Source organism: Mercenaria mercenaria, unplaced genomic scaffold (genome assembly GCF_021730395.1).
Source record: "Mercenaria mercenaria strain notata unplaced genomic scaffold, MADL_Memer_1 contig_3437, whole genome shotgun sequence".
Taxonomy (NCBI): domain Eukaryota; kingdom Metazoa; phylum Mollusca; class Bivalvia; order Venerida; family Veneridae; genus Mercenaria; species Mercenaria mercenaria.
The window spans coordinates 25,485-45,860 of record NW_026461574.1 but is presented as its reverse complement, the minus strand read 5'-3'; the positions used below and the strand labels follow the sequence as shown (position 1 = coordinate 45,860).

Sequence of the window (20,376 nt, the reverse complement as noted above, 5' to 3'; positions counted from 1 at the left end):
TTGTTTGACGATGAATTCAAAATAAATCAAGATAATTTGAATATTGTTAACATCTTGTACATTTACTCAAACACACAATCGCCTTGATATCCGTTTGAGCTGTAATACTCAAATGTGCAATCTAGGGACATCATGGCAAACTTGTAAGAATAACTGTCACCTTTGACATATTGCGAATCTCAAAAACATTTCCATGTTGAAATGATGGCTTATATAACTGATAATAGAGCAAAGGAATTAGACCACAGCACTGAAAAGAAACCACTACAGCAACAAGACGCATTTAATAGTCTTTATTTTCAGCGAACTTTTATTATTTAAATTAGTATTGATGTTGTTTTTTGCTTGAGAAGTCAGAGGTATTACTGACAGATCATTAATTACAGACACCATTTTGCAATATGGAAACAAGTGTATGGTGCAATCGAACCAAGCTAATAACATTTTACTTTATAATTCCACAGCGGGTGACCAACAAGCAGGAGACAAGCTGCGTATTCCGAAAACATTCTCAATAAAAACTCTTTTTAGTTCAGGTAAACATTTCCTTTACAAGTAACAATTCCATTTTTTAAGACTGAATACAATATTGTTTGATAAAACGATTTCATTACCAAGTAATGAACATCTACATGAAAAAAATGAGTTTAGTGCTAAACTGACACGATAAACAGTGCTGGCATAATGGTAAGAACGTCTGAAATGTTTTATCTTGTTTCTCAAAGAGGGCCATTGATGACTATTGCTCCACTGGGGTCACTACAATCAAGAAAAAAATCACAATATCCATGTAATTTGGTAAACATTGAGTCCGATCTAATGTGATGGTTTCGTTTGTTAATGCTGCATATGTAGCTGGTGATTTAATTTATGCCAGACAAATCAATATATTGCACGCATTTGCGAAAATCGAAACGTTTTAATATATTTTTTATCGCAAGAGTCCACTGAAGGTACTAATTCTTATAAATATTCGCCAATACATTTATTTGAAACACGTTTATAAAGTAATCGGTATTAGTAGAATAAATGTAACATGCACTGTTATTTTTTTTTCATTTTAAATAAAAATCAATTTATCGTTTGTTTCACTTTGTCTTGTCGTTCATGTTCTGATTTTCTAACTATTAATATTTTCAGTTATATTTTCTAAAATTACAATATAATAATGACCGAAGATTCAGTAGATATAAATATAAGTGTAGGGCTGTAATACTGGCGCCATGACTATGAAAAAGAAAGGGAAAGATGTAGCAGAAAAAATCAAAGAGCGCCACCTACTCATACAAACACCCTTATATCAGTGTATGTACAGGAAATATATACAAAAATTATAGACGAATTAGAAATCTAAAGATAAAGGCAAAAAGCGAACAAATTCGAGCACCACCTTGAATCGGCCATTAGCAAATATATACTCATGTTTATGGTGCACATACATCATTCTTAAGGTACATTCTATAGCCAAAATATCGACATTTTAATGCTTGTTTTTACAACCATTTTGCGAATTATTTCTGAAAAGTTACACAATTTGATGAATGAACACCGATTGAAAATGATTAAGCTCTCTTTTGAAGTATATATCTTGAAAAACAAATGCTAATTTGTACCCGAAATTCTGGACAGAAGAAAGAAAAAATAATTTTTAGGAGGTTATGTTTTTTTCAAAATCGACTGCTGCTACACACAAGCATTATTCTGTCTAAAATTGCGATCAAAACATATCTAGATAATTCATCTACTTCCTGCGAGCTATCAGTTTTTAAATAAATTCGATGAAAATGCCTGTTAGAGCGGATCATTTCAGATAATTTTTAGTTTCTCTTTTTTTATGCAGACATCATCGTTTCACTACTAATTTGAGATAAATCTACATATTTATGACAAAAAACCATAGTATCATTACAATGGCATTATACACACAAAAGTCAGATGTGTCAATTTTATTTTTAGAAACGGTTGCAGTCACATAGTAATTGACAGAAAAAAATTGTAAATTTCAGCATATTTTTTCACACAAAAATGTGATAGTGCGTAGAAATGTGATCAGGCTGAGCACATGGCCTTATGGATTACATAATTTTCGGCGCTTAACGTGAAAACAGTTGAAGAACAGGATTCACAAACATTAAATTTATGCTTAAATTTATATGCCATACATTATGCATATGATTATAATTCACGATGATATCGCTTATGGAAGTAACTGGAATAAATTTGGACTATATCCTTCGGAAGTTTACATGACTGTGCTGTCAAAAGGCGTTCCGTGTGTTTACATAATTTGACAGGTCGAGTTGCTCTGGTAGGAACGATGGTAAGTGAAAATTATATAGATTTACATAAATGAATTATTTTTGCAACGAGTTCAAGACAAGGTTGATAATCAGTCGGCTCTGTTTCAAGATCTGGGAATGATTTGCGTAGTCATAACCATTTAAACGTATCATGTAGACATGTGGCGGAAACACCTGTGCTCGACCAGATTTACATGTATGTTTCTCGAAACAAATTAAAAACTGACAAGGTTGTGGAAAACGTTTAGTTTCTGAATTGACCTACTTTTATTGGTTAATTTCCACTCAAGCGTTTGGCTGACATTGATCAGGATAAAATATTGCGCGGTTCAAACTATAGGCTGTAAAATACTAAATTTTAAAGTGATATTTTCCTATGTTCGACCAGACCGATTTCTTTTTTCAGAGGTAATCATAGAATTAAACAAACAAATATTTTTATAGTCAAAACTTCATATTTTCTAGTTTTGTTTTCAGATTTGAAAACTAATAAGTTTCAGACTTTCAAACAAGAGATAGAAGCACCTACCTGAAAAGCAGGCAAAAGGAACATTGGTAAATGGTGTGTCTGCAGTATCCATCAAGTAATTTAACAAGAAATCGAACTGTTTTAACAATCAAAGAAACCTAAAAACTTCAAAAAGTCAAATGTCCATAATCATGTTATCGAACTTGTCTTATGGCGCGGTGAATCTCTTTATCTTAAGCGTCTACATGACGCAACTAATGAAGGCGCCATTGGTTACATCTTAAATTTTACTTTCAAGTCGACAGTTTACAGATATAAGCTTATGTCAAATTATCAATAAAGGTTAGAAGACTATAAAATACGTTGTTCCAGTACTCTTCTTAAAGAATTCGGGAAAGACGCATCATTTTCTAGAGGAGATTCACTGTAAGTATTTTGACAGATGCAATGAAGCTGTCGTCTGTAAAGAAACAAGCCCCTTAAAGATCTAGATCAAATGTGTATGATGCCATACAAGGGTGGTGGGAAGGAAATAAATGAACAACAATCGTGAGTTCAAAGGTTTATTCCAATAAACATGTACATTTATAAATAGTGGTCTTGGCTGGTCGAGCATAGGTAAAATGACTCTATGCATGTATCACTGTCACCAGAGTTTATCATTAGATCTACTGGTAGATGCAGAATAAACGCATTGTTTCATAGATAGTGAATCGATCAGACTAGATCATTGTCAAATTGACTTAACTTAAGTTTAACTTAGACGGCCAGAAACCCACAGTATGCCATAAAACATGTTTGATTGGAAGTGCTGAATCATCCGGTAAAAGCCATCAAGATTTCTAAAGTAAAATTAATAAGGCCGACCGTTTATTTTATTAGTTTTGTGTTTGTTTCAGATGAATGAATACCTGCACCATGGAAATAATGTCATTTGTAAACTGTTTGAACCTGTGCTAGGCGTGCACATTGGTCAACATTTCTTACTCAACAGGAATAGCCTACATGATGGCGACCAACAACAGTACTGACATGCATAATGTACACATATTTGTAAGACATTCTTACCATTATAACGTTTGAGCTACATACACAACAAACATGAAGAACAATGTCACCAATATTTAAGTAGATTAGTAATGGCTCAAAGAATCAGGAAGACCAACAAAACTCTATCATAGCTGAAGAAGGTTCAATGGGTCTGTATGAAGCAATGTCATGCACTAAAATATCAACAACTATAAGTATAAGAATGAAATAACATACAGTTAGTCTAAATTACACAATATTAATTAATTCAGATAGTATTTAAATATTTTCTTAAGCATGCATAACTTTTAAGCTTACATAATTTTTATTTACATCTTGCTACAGACCAACCAGAATAAGCTTAGAGAAGTGAATTACATGAGTAGTTTTGAAATACAATATCACATTGTAAATTCCATGCTAATTCTTATATGGGTGGTTTTCAGAATTATAAGTTTTTTTTCTTTTTACTTTAATCAGTTATTTAGAATGTGTTTGGGCAAATTATATCAATATCAATGTAGTAAAGAAATGTGTGCAGTTTCAGCTGAATGGCTCAAGCAGTTTTAAAGTCTAAAGTCTACTAAATACTAAATTTAAATGTCGAACACTACAATTTCATAACCCCATTACTTTTCTTAAGTCCTAATGTTTTCTAAGATCTTTATCTTTTCAGCTGTGAAAACACATTATGATTTTTTGTTTTGTTTTATCTATCAACTTTCTCAGAATCTTTATAAAATTATGTCTGTATACCCAAAAATTTCACCTGTGCACCTTTTCAGCTATTAAGTGTCAGATAAAATGTTTTTTTTTTACTTTATTTCCCTTGAAAGGGAGTTTTATTGGATACAAAAGCAGCTTTTAAATTCACATATAACTAATTTTGTCCCATGTACACCCGAAAAAGTGTGACATTTTGCATGAAGGATAGTTTTCAACTGTGTTTTACCTTTTCCAAACCGAGCTTTATTGTAACAGCTTTGACTTTTTTATGTAAACTAAACTTTGCACATTTTATGTAAATACTTTTTTCTCATTAACCACATCTTATTCTTACCATTAGTCCATGTCTTGTGATGGAACCCTCTTCAGAAATAAATAGTGAAAAAATACTAAATTTAAATGTCGAACACTACAATTTCATAACCCCATTACTTTTCTTAAGTCCTAATGTTTTCTAAGATCTTTATCTTTTCAGCTGTGAAAACACATTATGATTTTTTGTTTTGTTTTATCTATCAACTTTCTCAGAATCTTTATATAATTATGTCTATATACCCAAAAATTTCACCTGTGCACCTTTTCAGTTATTAAGTGTCAGATAAAATGTTGTTTTTCTTTACTTTATTTCCCTTGAAAGGGAGTTTTATTGGATACAAAAGCAGCTTTTAAATTCACATGTTAAAGACTGCTAAACTTCCACAAACTTTAAGTCAAAAGTGATCTCCCTTGTGCACCCTTTTTTGACATTTATCAGTTAATATAGCATTACTGTTACATGTGGAGGCAGTTCTATATTCTTAGCAGTGTTTAAGCTAAATTTAGGCATTACTTGATAATTAAGCATTATATAAGAAACCTCAGACAATTTAAATTTCATAGTTTGTATTTTCTCCCAAGTTACCAGGTTTCAGGTTTAAAAATTGAAACATCAATTTTATTGCTTCTAAAGCTCTTAAGTTTATCTAAATATGTATTAAATGTTCACTAGTAAATATTGTGTAGTTGAAAGAATTTTACTATGAACATATTCTATGAGTATATTTTTTTCTGCAATTTGTCCCCTATGCATCTTCTTAGTAACATTATAAAATATGTATGAATTTCACTATGTCATTTTACCATGCATGGCATTTTGTCATTTTTCTACTTTGAATAAGCAGTGCATGTAAACCAAATGATTTCAATGTGTTAGTTATGTTTAAAGTCACATATTTTGCATTATAAGCATTACATGCTTTTGAATTTTCATGTTTTTTTTGTGTGTGAAAATTTCAGTTTTGTAGTTATTTTGCGGAATTAACAAAATGTTCATAGGCTTTGATGATCACCATTAGTCCTTTTCTGAACAGAAAACTAATAATGAATACTATGGTCACACATGTATTACTTTGATTGTAAGTAAGTGTCCCATGTGCATCTGTAAAATAACACAATTTTGAGTTGACAATTTTAGAAATTAAAATCACTTGACATTCTTGAAATTTGGCATGTGTTTTTTAAACCTGCAAAATGTGAGAAAACAAAACAGATTTTATAATAAAATGTTAATTATGTTTCATTCAGCAACTTTTCTTGGTAAAATTTTATTTTCATGTCAGATTTGTGCAGAAAAGGCGATTTAAAAACCAATGTCCACAAACATTTGATTAAATAAGTTTCAAACCATACACATACACCTATTACTTACCATATATCTTGGAAAAAATACTGTTATACATATTTCCTTGTCATATTAACACTGCTACATTTATCACCCATCTTACTGGAAATTCACTGAACTTTTGAATTAAAGGCTGACATATTATCTGATTGGTATTCCTCAACTCTTTCCCAAAGTTATCTTCTTGAAATTTGAAATGTTTGGTATCATAAAATATAGGTGACCACCAGAAGAAATAGGTTTGAATTTTCAACCTCTATGTCACACTTTTGCTTCATTATTTTGTAAACCATCCACATGTTTCCTCATAGTTTTTGTTATTTAAACTGTACATATTTCAGATGAAAATATAAGATGGACCAAAGAAATAATGGGACAATGAATGCTATAATTGGCAAGAAGAAGACTGCCATATTTACACACTATTGTATACAGGTAGGTGTTTAAAAAGTGTTTTGAAAATAGATGTGGCATTCAGCACTTATTTTACAAACTGTAAAAATTGATTTAAGAATTATATACATCTAAATTGTTTTTAATATGAAGTGTCAGCAATTGAAATTTATAGAGAAATCACAGTTAATTGTGAAAGAAAAATTTTTGCATATATAAATAAAGTTGGTCTTTTATTTCAGTTACAGTATGATATGTTGAATAAAAAGCCCTCAATGAAGCCTTAGGGAGCTTTGGCTAGACCATGAAAAAGGTACAGGATAGTTTAGAGCTGCATTTATCAAATTCTTTCATGTAATTGCTAATTATCAGTTCAAATGAAACTTGGTATACAACATTAGCATGAAGTGGGCATGCACATATTGTCAGGACTATCAAATTTAAATATTTGTTTCTTCAGTGATAATGTCATTTTTTTCAAATTATCCTTTCACAGCTTCCTTCATACCTTGTACATTAAAACTCTTTCTGCATATGCAATCATATTCAAATGGATCTTGGTATACTACATGTCCAAGCAGCAGAAATACACATACTATAGTAAATTTTACATCAGATGACCCTTTCCTAAAATTATGACCCTTTTAGAATTTTGAATTAAATATTACAGTTTCTTTTGTCCATCATGTACTCAGCTCCTCCCCACTTTGTATCCAATACTCTTGAAACTTGTAATTTACACTTTTACCATAAATGTAATGGCCTTTATCTATTTTAGCCTAAAATCTAAATTAGGGGTGTTACGCCCCCTTTTAAACTATTATATTTCTTCTCCTGCAGTTTTCATACTGTGCCACAATAAAAAATAAGTTGATTTGAAATTATCAACATGAAGTAGGCATGAACATACTTTAGGTTACTTTTTGAGTTATTGCCTTTAAAATATCATATTTATACACTTGTACATTGTGTTGGCCTACTCACAGTTTCTAACAATTCAAAAGAAATTTAGTATATATTATGGACATGAATTGATCATGTGCATAGTATTAGTTGAAAATGAAGATGCATGAAGACAAATAGACACATGTATACATCTGTTAGAATTCATAGCTAGGTCTTAGTTTTTATTACTTGTGTAGGGTACTGTTTTTCAACTTCTTAATGACATTTGCTTCATAATGTCTGTCAGACTAATAATGTTATAATTCTAAGATTTTACATTCTAAAATTTGGGGGTTTTATGAACATATAAAACATATAAGATTTATACTAAATTTTCTCATTTCAGATGATCATCTGTTGGGCCACAAGTGTTCAAAGCATTGGTCAACAAAAACTGAACTATTTTATGGATCATACAGAATGTACTATCATATTTCCAGATTCAAAGAATAGAACTATCAAGTATTGTGCAAAATACATTGAAATCTCACAATTGCTAATTGCATAATGCATATGGAAGTTAAAAAAAAGTTGTACTTTTCTGGAAATATGTATCCAGTGCAAATATTGTTTTTTTTTTTCAATTTGAGAGCATAATTCTACTTTATTCTACATAAAAATTGTGACATGGCTACACGGATAATACAAGATGTGTAATCTTACTTCCAGACACAAATTGGAGGAATCAGAAAAGAAACATCAAGAATAAGGGAAAAAGAAATATTTGTCATGCATGAAAATTTTGCTTTATATTAATTTACAAAATACTTTGAAGCCTCTCAAGTGTTAATGACATTATGAATATGGACGTTTAGAAGCGTGCATTTTGATAAATCAGTTACAGCCACAATATTGTTTTCAATTCTCTGAGCATAGTTCTACATAAAAGTTGTAATTTTATTATATTGTCTTGTAGAAAGTGTAAGTCTTTCATACTTGTGATGTTTCAATGTAAATTTGCTAGACCCAGACCCCTAGCTCCAAGGTCAAGGTTACACTTAGAGGTCAAAGGTTAAAGGGTCTGTTTCGTGTTTAGTCCATAACTCTGCCAATCATATAGGGATTTTGAAATAACTTGGCATAAATGTTCTACATAAGGAGACAACGTGTCATGCGCAAGGCCCAGATACCTTGCTCTAAGGTCAAGGTCACTTAGAGGTCAAAGGTTAATAGAGTCTTTTTCCGTGTCCGGTTCATAAGTCTGCGATCCAAGAAGGGATTTTTAGATAACTTGGCATACATGTTCACCATAATGAAATGGTGTCAGTTATATTGGTCATCTCTACTTCTTCACAGTCATCATCAGAGTTGTCAGAGTAACATGATGCTAATGTGTCACAAATAATTTCAGCTAGTCCTTGAAGTACAAAATTATCGGAACACCAGTCATATTCCAACAAATTTTCTGAACAGTCATATTCTAACAAATTTTCTGATCCAGATTTCTATCCACTTTCATCTAATTTTGATAGAATTGGGTAAATTGGAAATAGACTCGTGTCCATACCATTATATATACTCAGGACATTGCCAGCACGTACCTGATACTTTGCAAGAAACATGTCATATATAAGTTTGTTGATGCTATTGTATTCTTTGTATCCATAGATTGCACAGTTAATATTTTCGATGTCGTTAAAGAGGTCATCAGATCAATGATGTGTATGAACTACTTCCGCTTATGTGGCAACATACACCTGGATTTTCTATACTAATTTGAGCGGTGTTACGTTCCCTGTGCGAACAAAAGCACTGGTTGCGTCAACCATTCAGACAGTGTATTGCAGGCAAAATTGAGCAGATTCTTTCTCCTTTACTTTTAAAGATGTTGTGAGGATTTAAATGGCGTCTCTTACTGCCTGTTCCATTGTAAAATAAGGCAGTATTTAGTGTTTTTGAAGATATAACCATTAACACAAACACGTCTGTATCTGGGGATCTAACTTTGATTGTCGTCTTTCGTGTAGTACTAGTACTATGCAATGAATATTATTCTTGTTCCTGCTTCTTCTTTTGTATAGAAACAGTGGTATATAAGGTCGAGCATAAACTTTGTTCCCATCTTCACTTGTGAGTAAATAACACATTTCACATTTGACAAAATACAGTTGTCTTCCCTTCATTTTTGGTGCATAGGAATCACATTTTCATTGTTCGAAACTGTGTTTTGTTTTTACTATTTGACATGAATGCTTTTCAGTCATGTAGTACTTTGGTTTTCAATCCTGACAGTAAGAATTTTGGAGCACATCCACATCTTCTACGCTGATATGATTTGATCGACTGAGGACTGTAAGTGTCTTGGAATGTTGCAGGGATGGTTACTAAGCTTTGCAGCAGGGCGTTACCGTCAATCAACAAAACAATGTCACCTTTCTTGGACGGCTGGTTTGCCTATACATAGTGAAGTAGTTTTGACTTGTCTGTTTTCACTGGCATTCCATCTGTAGTAGCTATAACGGCCAGGGGGACCTAAGGGAAAAGAAAGTGTCAATTCTAGATCTATGGCGTGCTGAACAGCCAAAAGTACCAACTGTTCATACATGTTACGTTCTGCTCTTATCTGTGATAGTTTGTTTTGAGAATTGGATACTTCCCTTGTAGCTTCAGCTGTAGCAATACAATACAATACAATACAAATTTTATTTATTGTCGGTATGGCACAACAAATAAAATGTTTTAGGTTTGCTACTCTTAATGGGAACTTGAACAGGAACTGATTTTTCAATCAATCTTCGTTTGATAATCCATCTATCGTCCATCTATCGTCTTTCGCCTATTTCAGTTGCCCTAATGTCATGAGCGACTTCTGCTTTCGCAGGAATACCAGACGACATACAGGAAAGTTCATCTTTGTTATTTTTTTCAGCCTAGAATGGGTTTTCACCCTTTCTGATTTCTGATTTGAACTGCTGATGTCTGTTGAAATACTACTCTCCAAAGAAGGAGAGTGATTATTTCAAATACATTTTCTTTCTTTGGACTTTCATTCAGTTCCTGTAATATAAGTGTCTTCTGAAATGGTTTCCTTGCGGGGTTCTGTCTCTTCAAACTTGCATAGAAGAAAACTCTCAACAGCTTCCATTACAGTCGTGTGTACATTTAGGGCACGGTTGTAGCGTTTACCTGGTAATGATTCTATTACAAGTTCTGCAAGACCATTGCCCTTCATTAATTTTCCTACAGTCCTAAATATAGAGCAGATTGTGTGAATCACACCCATTCTAACAATTATGTAACCAAGTCCATCTCTAGACTGCAGAACCAAAGAATATACCTTCATAGCTACAGCCAAGTCACATGCCGCTATAGTATATTTCTGGTCAACTTCATTACTTGCATCTACTGACGTTCGTAACATATGCTGGACTGTAGCATTATCATTGATTGAATAATTCATAGGTGCCATCATATATATGAAATATGTTTGAGCACTTGGCCTCTGCAAATCATTTCACACATTTGTAATTTGTTTATTTATTTATTTATTTATTTATTTCATTTTCCACTCAATGAAATTAGTTTCATTTCACTTGCAAAATGATTTGTTTGTTAATATTGAGTGTAAATTCAGTTTGAAGAAAACTATATATAATTTATGTAATTAGTTTTTGTTACGTAGATTTATAATTTGTTATATATTTATATGTTTTAAAATATATGATACATATATATATGGAATTTGTACATGTTACATATCCGTTTAAACAAAATATTTTATCATACCCCAAATATATTTTTACTTTTTTCTAAAAAAATAATTATTATGAATTTGAAATTCAAATTGTTAACATTATATTATTTTATCTTCTTTACTATACATTACCGCTTATATTTTCGTAATAATAAGAAATATTTTACAACCGATATAATTATGTCAAGCTCTTATCTGTTATAACCACAACGTCTTTCTATAACACTTTTAACATAGACAGTTCAAATTCAATATAAAATCACATAGTTATATTTTCTATTTTCGTTACAATTTTTGGTAACGTACATTTTATAACGTAAAGCACACGCCTATAAGTGTAAGTTTTATCTACAAAATATAAATCTGTATATATCTGTTATAACCACAACTTCTTTCTATAACACTTTTAACATAGACAGTTCAAATTCAATATAAAATCACATAGTTATATTTTCTATTTTCGTTACAATTTTTGGTAACGTACATTTTATAACGTAAAGCACACGCCTATAAGTGTAAGTTTTATCTACAAAATATAAATCTGTATATTCTGTCTTTATATACTGACATATTGTGTAGCTAGTAAACTATTTATGGCTAACTGTAGTGCCAGTCAGTACTTTCTAAAAATCATTAATGGTAACGTATAAAGTAGATTGTAACGTGAAAAGAGCCTAACTGCCAGATGGCAGAATTTCGGGAATGATAGCTCATATCATATGCTTTAAGAAAATCATAGCGTAGAAATATCCCCAGAGGGGTGAGAGAGGTTATTGTCAGCTCAAGGTCTATTATCGAATGTACTCTTTTTCTTATGTAAAGGTGTTACTTGCACTGAAGGTAAATTTTCTGGGAATACTGATGTTTCAAAAGATTTATTTACCAAAGAGGTAACATAGCTTGAGACAGTGTGCTTTGAATATTTAAGTAATTTTGGGGAGATACCATCAATGCCATTTTTATCTTTATACTTAATTTATCTATTTGTTTATGTGTAAAAGAAGATTTAACTTGGTGAAAGCAAGTTCTGATTGAATAGTGTTACTGGTATTTGATTTTATTCATGTTATACTAGGGTGATTTTCATCTACAGGTATTGTGTCATTACCTATATTTTGAGCGACATTTACAAAGAACTTATTAAAATATTACATACTTCTTGATGATCTGTAGTTATCTGTCCTTCCTCACATAAAATTGTTAATTATTGAGTTGTGTTTCCATTATGTGTTAAAAAAGGGTTTTACAGTAGGCCAAAAGTTAGAAGATTTACAACCCCAAACACAACTGTCAATAAAATATTATTTATAGATTTTCTCCTGATGCTATTAGCTAAATTTCTCTGCTTAAAGTTACATATATTACCTAAAAGGTTTCTGCTGTTTGTAAATATAGCACCAATAAGAGTAGGAATAGCTTTGTTTGAAAAACAAGTAGGTTCTGACACAATGTTCACCAAGTCAAAAATATCACAAAGTTTTTTTTTAAAGTCTGACACATTTTTTCTACTGGCATGTTGTATTATCACAGTTTTCCTGAAATACTGAATTCAACATAGATGGTGGTTAACATGTACCAAAAACTCAACTATTGCATTTTATCAAAATTTACCTCTACACAGAAAGATTATATTTCTTTAAACTGTTAACGTATATTTCCTTTTACCGGCGATAAAGTATGCAATGAGTCCACCTCTATTCACATTTCTGCCAGCCCTCCACATGTTATACTTGTCAACTGAAAATTGAGAGTCGGGAAAAGAATCATCAATTTTTCTTTCGGATATAAAAAGATCAACTAATTCTTTATGTAATATTTCTTGTGCACTATAAAATTTGTTGTTTCTAAAACTATCAATATTTAGGTAACCACATGTAAAACGTCTTGGAAATTGTTTTCTCAAGTTTGTAAACGGTTCATAAAAAATATTGTTGATATTTCCTCAGTCAGTGGAATTCAAAAAAATCAGTTACTGAGTAATATAATTGTTCGAAGAAACGATCGGTGAGCATTGATTGTCGTCACTATTACAAAGATTTTTATATTCAGATGGTGTTATGTTAACACATTTAATAATCATCAAGAAAACTAAGTGCAATATTTTACAAATTACTAATTTGTGAAGAAAATATATGGCGTAAAACTAACTTTACGTAACAATGCTACACTCGCTAGGTAGCGCTGACCATCGAGATGCGCAGTGATATAAAATGAAAACCAAGGGAAAACCGTGTGCCCTTCTATATTTTAAGGGGTTTTCTGGGCAAGAAAAACGTCATAACTTTTTAATAGAAACACGTGCACATGTGTAATTGGAATTTCCTTTCCAGGCTGCGCAGAAAAAAATGAGGCATGTTTGAAAGATATACTCGAGAAAGTTCAGCCTTTACTGTACTGTCACGGTGATGAAACCTAGATAAATCAATATGTAAACCTTTGATATGAATGAAAAATACAATAGTAAAGGGTGACAACGTATGTAATTAAGCAAACAGTTGCACCATGTTCTTTTTCAGAGGTATTTTGCCATATTTCAGGCAAACCATGTATTACTTACCATAATGCCAGAATTGATCTGAATGAAAATAATGTCAACACGGGAAGTGTTTCGTAAAAACACCACAGAAAAATCTTGCATTTTATGAATAAATAAGTTAAGTCATGTTAATAAATGATGCAAATATTTTTTAGATATTACACCCATTTTGTTGCATTCTGTGTAATGACAGCCTAAGGGAAATTTGTATATTGCTAACAAATATACAGTGCGTTTCAGTGAGTGAGTGGGTAGAAAAAGAACCGTTTGTTGTAGTGTTTCAAAAGACTGCAGGTATATGACATTCAGTGATTCCATATTTAAATTGCATAATAGTTGGATTGTACTTTATGACATTGTCTTAGCATATTTTGAAACCGACAAATATTCCATGAGTAAGTGAATGCTGATCTTCGTAAAATGACGATTTCTTTCTCAAATACATAAAATTGTTTTACAGTTTTTATAGTTTGTTTACAGTTTCATGGATCAGGTCATTGAGATGGCACAATATCATTAGGGCGGTGACTATTACTGTCACTTTCACATGCTTTTAGATTAAGTATTTTAGATCTTTCGTTGGATGATTTCACCAAAATTTATTTATCTAAATTGAAAATACTCCTGATACACATTTCCGTTTTAAACTTGATTCTTAGTCAGTACACAAAGTTTAAAGAAATTCTGCCAGTAGGAAAATTTTGCCCTATATACATATAGGAAACTGTCCCATTTACCCTTAAGACTCAGAAGAAACAGCTAGAAAGCAGATAGCGAAAATGCGCAGTCCCGGTGGGATTTAAGAATTACCTATCATAGCATAGAGTCATCTACCTGTTCCGTCAGACAGAGTCCAGGAGGAAAGCGCAGCTAGCGTCCAAAACTAAACCATTTTTTTTTTAGCTCTGATGAACGATCCAGGGCCATCTTGTTATCGGAGACATATCGCATTTCTGTGGATAGATTCAACATTTATACTGATAAAAGAGCAGGGAATTTGGTTCTACTGCATCACTGGACACAAAGCACAACTGTACCAGTAACCAGATTTATTAATAAATCAGTATCACTATTCGACCAAAACAAAAGTAATTCGCCGGGAAAACATAATATTATTAATCTGCTTTAGGTAGCTGTCCTTCTTAAACGTAGGCCGCCTATAATTCATTAAAAAACAAAGGGGTCGAACTATGTCGTATCTGAGTCTGTATTTACATTCACTTATCGATGTTACTAAATAAGTTTTAAATAACTAAAAAAGTTATTTTTGTAATTCAAATGTCAGTAAGGATAATTACAGAATTTCAATTACAGGAACAACTCGTCAAGGTCGAAATTTGACTAATGGGCGAGAAAACTATGCTCAAATCTTTCCACCGGATCAACAACATATTTTTCTAGAACAACAACCTCTATCTTCAAAGGACTTAAAAACAAGTAGCATAGGACAAGCAATAGGTGACTATTACTATTTACAAGCGATACAATGCAAACGGCATTAAGAAATGCAATAGTAAAAACTAGACTCCTGCTGAACTTGAAGCAAGTAGAATAAATATCATGGAATAGTGTCCTGTAGACATTTCAATTGGATTAATGAAACGGCATGCAGGCTTTCATCTCGGTGTTCAATAACTTATTTATAAAAGATTAATGTTTTATTTCATGTCTTAGTTATACGAAAACAAACATGAATATGGTAATCTTTCAATAACGTTACCGATAATCTGTTAGAATATTCTATGAAAAATGTTTTATGTAGTCGGAGGAAAGGTGAGCTATTTCAAATATACATTTAGTATCATTGTTGCATCCCCAGCACTTATGAGCCGTAAAAGGCACTTCATATATTCGATAAACCGGCATCATGTCATCACTTTACACCTGGTGACTAGAAAACAAGTGTAAGTAAATGTTATTTGTAACTTTGAGCAAAATGTTCGTCTTCTGCCTCCCCGTATTTTGATTTAGAGCTGTAAATATTTCTGGTCCTACACTATCATGGAGTCCGTTCAAATATTTTTCTTGGTTACGTTCTTTGCTTTGAAAGGATCTTCTTACAGATATGATTTCATAATAAGCCTGTTCGACTTAAATGCATTAGTTCTGTGCTTTTTTTTTTATTCCAGCAACTTTTAACATAATTCTATTAATAAAAAATCTCATTCCAGGAAATACACGCACATGAATTATTTGATCTTTACTTTCAGCTCATGAAACAAGAGGTCAAGGTGACGGGCAAGGTATTTATCTTAATTCTCAGTAAGGTTTGCTCTAATTGAGCATAAAAATGTACTTGTTTTTATCTCTATTTACCTGAGATTTTGTCTAGATAACCACTTTCTAAAATGAATTGAATTAAGACTTGTAAATTTGGACGCCTGTCCAATGTACGCAAGTAAAAGTTGACAATCACTGTTTGTATTTTTCTGTTCAAAATGTTAGAACAAATAGTGAAATCTACTGAAGAAGAGACAAAACCAAGTGATCAACAGGCGAAAGTTCAAGTGACGAACGTCATCAGTCAACATGGTGTACCAACTGGTGTAAGTATTAAGCAACTGACGTCAAACTGTCAAACGTATTTGTAAATTGTATTCATAATCAAAATGTATTTGTTTATTTTTCAAAACCATTTTTCTTACCATAATTTAAACTTTTCAAAAATAAGAAATATTGTGTGAGCCATGTGCTTGCCTGGAAATGTTTGTTGTATCATAAAAATCCGAATAGTGATTCAACTTTCAACTGAGTAAAAGCAATATATGCGCATGTCCCTTCAATAGGTTTTATTATTTTTCCTTCTTATTAAGCACTGGGGTGAGAATTATGTTCCTCCCAAAAACTTTTATTAATAGTTCAATCCAAAATAGCCTGCCCAAAAAAGGTCATCATTCCTTCACTAAATGGAATCAAAATAGTCGCTAATCTGGTTGTTGTATGTCGTCTACATGCAATGATTATGATGTAAATTCCATTTTAATGAAACACTGGTTAGCTGTCTTGTGTTAAAAAGTCATATTAGCTTCGATGCTTCAGAAGTATATTCTTGTAATTGTTGGAGTGTGAATAACTATTCCTTTTTTATGTTCTGAACAGCAAATCAAAAGCTTGAATATTTGGTAGAAACTGTTCAAATTTATGGTAAGTGTTTGCATATGACTATATTACACAGAGGTTTCTGGTGTCGTTATATTTTGTTTGGTTGAATACTGCATTTCTTTTCTGTAGAAGTGAAATTGGTGTAAACCTACTCTAAATGTGTTGATGAATGTCTATGGAGGGTTTCAATATGTCTAAATGTTCCTTAACTATTGTCCCTTGCTTTTTTATCCTACAGCTAAAACACAAATTATGTGTTTACATTTCCAAAATTTGTATGGAAAAACACATTTTTTGAGATTTAAAAGTCATATTATTCCCTCCTTATAACTCTTGTTGACGTTTTTTTTTGTAATTTTTCGATATGTGTGATGTTAAAGGAAAACAGTGAATCACAACGGTTGCAGCAGGAAAACCTGAAATATCAAAAATGGATTCAAGAAGAAAATCAAGAGCAGCTGAAACGCTTGCAGCAGGAAAACCTTAAACATCAAAAGCTGGTTCAAGAAGTTCAAGAAGAGAATCAAGAGCAACTGCAACGGATAAAACAGGAAAATCGAAATCATCAACAGCGGGTTCAAGAAAAAAATCAAGAGCAGCTGCAACGGATGAAACAGATGAACCAACATCAACAAGAAGAAAATCTAGAGCAACTGCAAAGGACAAAACTGGAGAACCTGAACCATCAACAGTGGGTTAAAGAAGAAAATCGAGAGCAACTGCAACGGATGAAACAGATGAACATGAACTATCAACAGCGGGTTCAAGAAGTATATAAAGAGGAGTTGCAACGGATAAAACGTGAGAACCAGAACCACCAATTGTGGATGCAAATCAAAGAAAGAAAAGAACAACAGGAAAATCAGAAGCATCTTGAGCAGCAGTTTCGACAATTACGACAGGAACTTATAACAGAATTGCAACTAAAACAGAAAGAAAATCTAAATATACATAAAAATCTCACAGCAAATTCTCTTGTAACAGAGCCACACCGGAAACAGGTATTTCAAAATTTGAGAAGATCCGTGATAACCTTATTTAAACTAGGCAAATATAAAACAATATCATTAGTAACAATCAACTAATTTTCTTATTTTAAGTGTCCATACAGCCTCGCTAGCTTTATCATATATTTCTTTTGTGTCAAAATTGAGCGCAGTTGAGTCCTATAGGCAATAACTGTCTTTGTCAAAGCATCATATTAAACTTGATTAAATTTCGTTTAGATCAATTATATACCCGTTATGTTTTGTATCATAAAAATATAAATAACAAATTTACAGTTGAATTAGATTTATGGCAGTAAGATCATTTTATACTGAATGTTTCAGCGAGACGGTACTGATTACTCTAACGAGGGAGAAGGTATATATGCAGTTTAATAAAATTCATAATAATTTCAAAAACATTATATATCAATATATCTCAATCAGAAATGCCCGGTTTGCAGGAAAATAACAAAACGTATAAGCTTACCTGCACCATTATATCGGAATGTATTTCGATCATAAAGATCAGCCTGTTATTCGTTCAGTCAAAACGCGGCCACGATTGATAATTATATGAACAGTTTCCCATATGGGGTATGTTAGTTTCAATTTGTAACTTTGTTAGGGCTTAATTATTATCAAAGACTAGAATGAAACAGAATTGTTTGCAACTGAAGGATATGCAACAAGATTACACAATATTCTTTCCGACGTATGGAGTTCAGATCATTTATTAGCGTTTTCTGTGCCCTAACCTACACATACTTTTGACACTTTCACCTTAGAAGAACTAATTTAGGAATATATTTCAAAATGTATGTACGTATGCTTCATTTTCTCCTTTTTGCTTTTAGAAGCCTTTCAAAAGGTATACATACATAAATAAATAATTGTAAGATTCAGTTTCTCGCAAAGTGCTTACTGTTTAGACAAAAGTCCATATCATAACGCATTCTTATAATGATGTTATTTGTAGGTGAAATATGCTGCACGTGCATAAAGTGCAAATGTTATTGTCATTTATATGACCAAAAAAATACAAACAGGAAAGTAAAAGACAATAATAAATTAGCTGATTCGACGGGAAAGGACACTGGACATCATCGCACGGAATCCAGGGATAAAGGTATTCCTTAATTTGAATAATTCTTCTCTGATCACCAGATATCTATCATTGATTTGTCAAATGCAAACATAATAAAAGCTTTTATTATTAAATAGATTTGTTGTTGGTCGCGATTGGTTTAAACACGGTCACATGATCTGTGATAAATTATCATATTGACTGGTGGGCGGGGCCTAAATTACATATTGACCGCACCGAAAACCGTCACGTGCAAAATCGCTTAGGTACGAATAAATGTGACGTCATACGTAAAGAACAATGTTTTGACGTCAAGACAATGCGACGTCGTACACCATTTACTACAAAAAATTACCAAAGGCATATATTTGTTTTTAATTTTTGTACTTATAATGAGGCTGGATTTAATAATAAAACAATTGTTGTCTTTTAGGTTCGGTCGATATGTGGATTTATCGACCTGATAAAAGCGATATCAACCTCGGGCTGCGCCCTCGGTCGATATCGCTTTAATTAGATCGATAAATCCACATATCGACCGAACCTAAAAGGCAACAATTGTATAATATAAATTAACTTTTCTTTCTTTAATATATTAGTAAACATAAATGTAAAGTAAGAAATTCAAAGTCAAAATTTCAATTTATTAAATAATTTAAGCGTTTTTCTATAAACTCAAAATTTATATGTATAATGACAAGTGATGCTTTAACTTCTTTGCATTTCACACTTGAATATTTTTTTCACACTCAAGAATATGAGGGGTGATGCAAGGCATTTTATGCAGGCTTTAAGTCTTTTAAAACTTGCTGAATATTTTTCAGTTAAGAAACTAACTGAAGATGATGAAGATAAAACTCATTATAGAAACGTTGTATCAAGCTCATTTGGAGATAGGTATGAATAAACATTGTATCAAGTGATATGGCTCATTAGGAGATAGGTATGAATAAAATAGAAAAAGTGTAAACTCCACAGGTCGCTCAACACAACAAAAACGAAAATGTTGCAGGCTCGGTTTGATTGAGCCTGTTCATGAACGGTAGTGGTAATGCATGCTACCGTTCATGAAACTCCTAATGCCTGTTGACAGTTTTGCAATTTCTTTGATATTACTTACAATTCATTTGTGAAATACTTGTTTGATACGTGGTCAAAATAAAATCAAAATTCTTCTTTGTTCTCGGATATGACAGGAAAATCAAATCATTTTATTTTTTTATTCTCCCACTTTGGGGTGGGGGGGGGGGGGGGGGGGGAAGCATATAGATTTGCTCTTGTCCGTCCTCCGTCCGTCCGTCTTTCCGAAAATGTTGTGTCGCGCGTAGCTCTGAAAGCATTTGACGCAGAGTCACAAAACTTTACAGAAATGTTGGTCAGCATGTGTAGTTGTGCACCTGGGGTTTCGCGTCCGGATTCATTCAGTCATGTAGAAGTTATGGCCCCTGA

At 32.2% G+C, this 20,376-nt stretch overlaps 1 protein-coding gene across 2 annotated transcripts in view; it reads left to right on the top strand.

Annotated features, from left to right (window-relative positions):
• Positions 1 to 20,376, top strand: part of LOC128553057 (trichohyalin-like) — a 46,075-nt gene that overhangs the window by 5,174 nt on the left and 20,525 nt on the right. The window contains exons 4-11 of one of the 2 annotated variants that reach the window (XM_053534169.1): positions 465 to 536; positions 15,067 to 15,210; positions 15,963 to 15,995; positions 16,198 to 16,298; positions 17,235 to 17,855; positions 18,186 to 18,219; positions 18,820 to 18,969; positions 19,752 to 19,824. In XM_053534169.1, coding sequence (XP_053390144.1) covers positions 465 to 536; positions 15,067 to 15,210; positions 15,963 to 15,995; positions 16,198 to 16,298; positions 17,235 to 17,855; positions 18,186 to 18,219; positions 18,820 to 18,969; positions 19,752 to 19,824 — 1,228 coding nt within the window. Of the gene's footprint in view, positions 1 to 464; positions 537 to 15,066; positions 15,211 to 15,962; positions 15,996 to 16,197; positions 16,299 to 17,234; positions 17,856 to 18,185; positions 18,220 to 18,819; positions 18,970 to 19,751; positions 19,825 to 20,376 lie in introns of those variants that run through there. The other variant, XM_053534168.1, reaches the window with a different exon arrangement.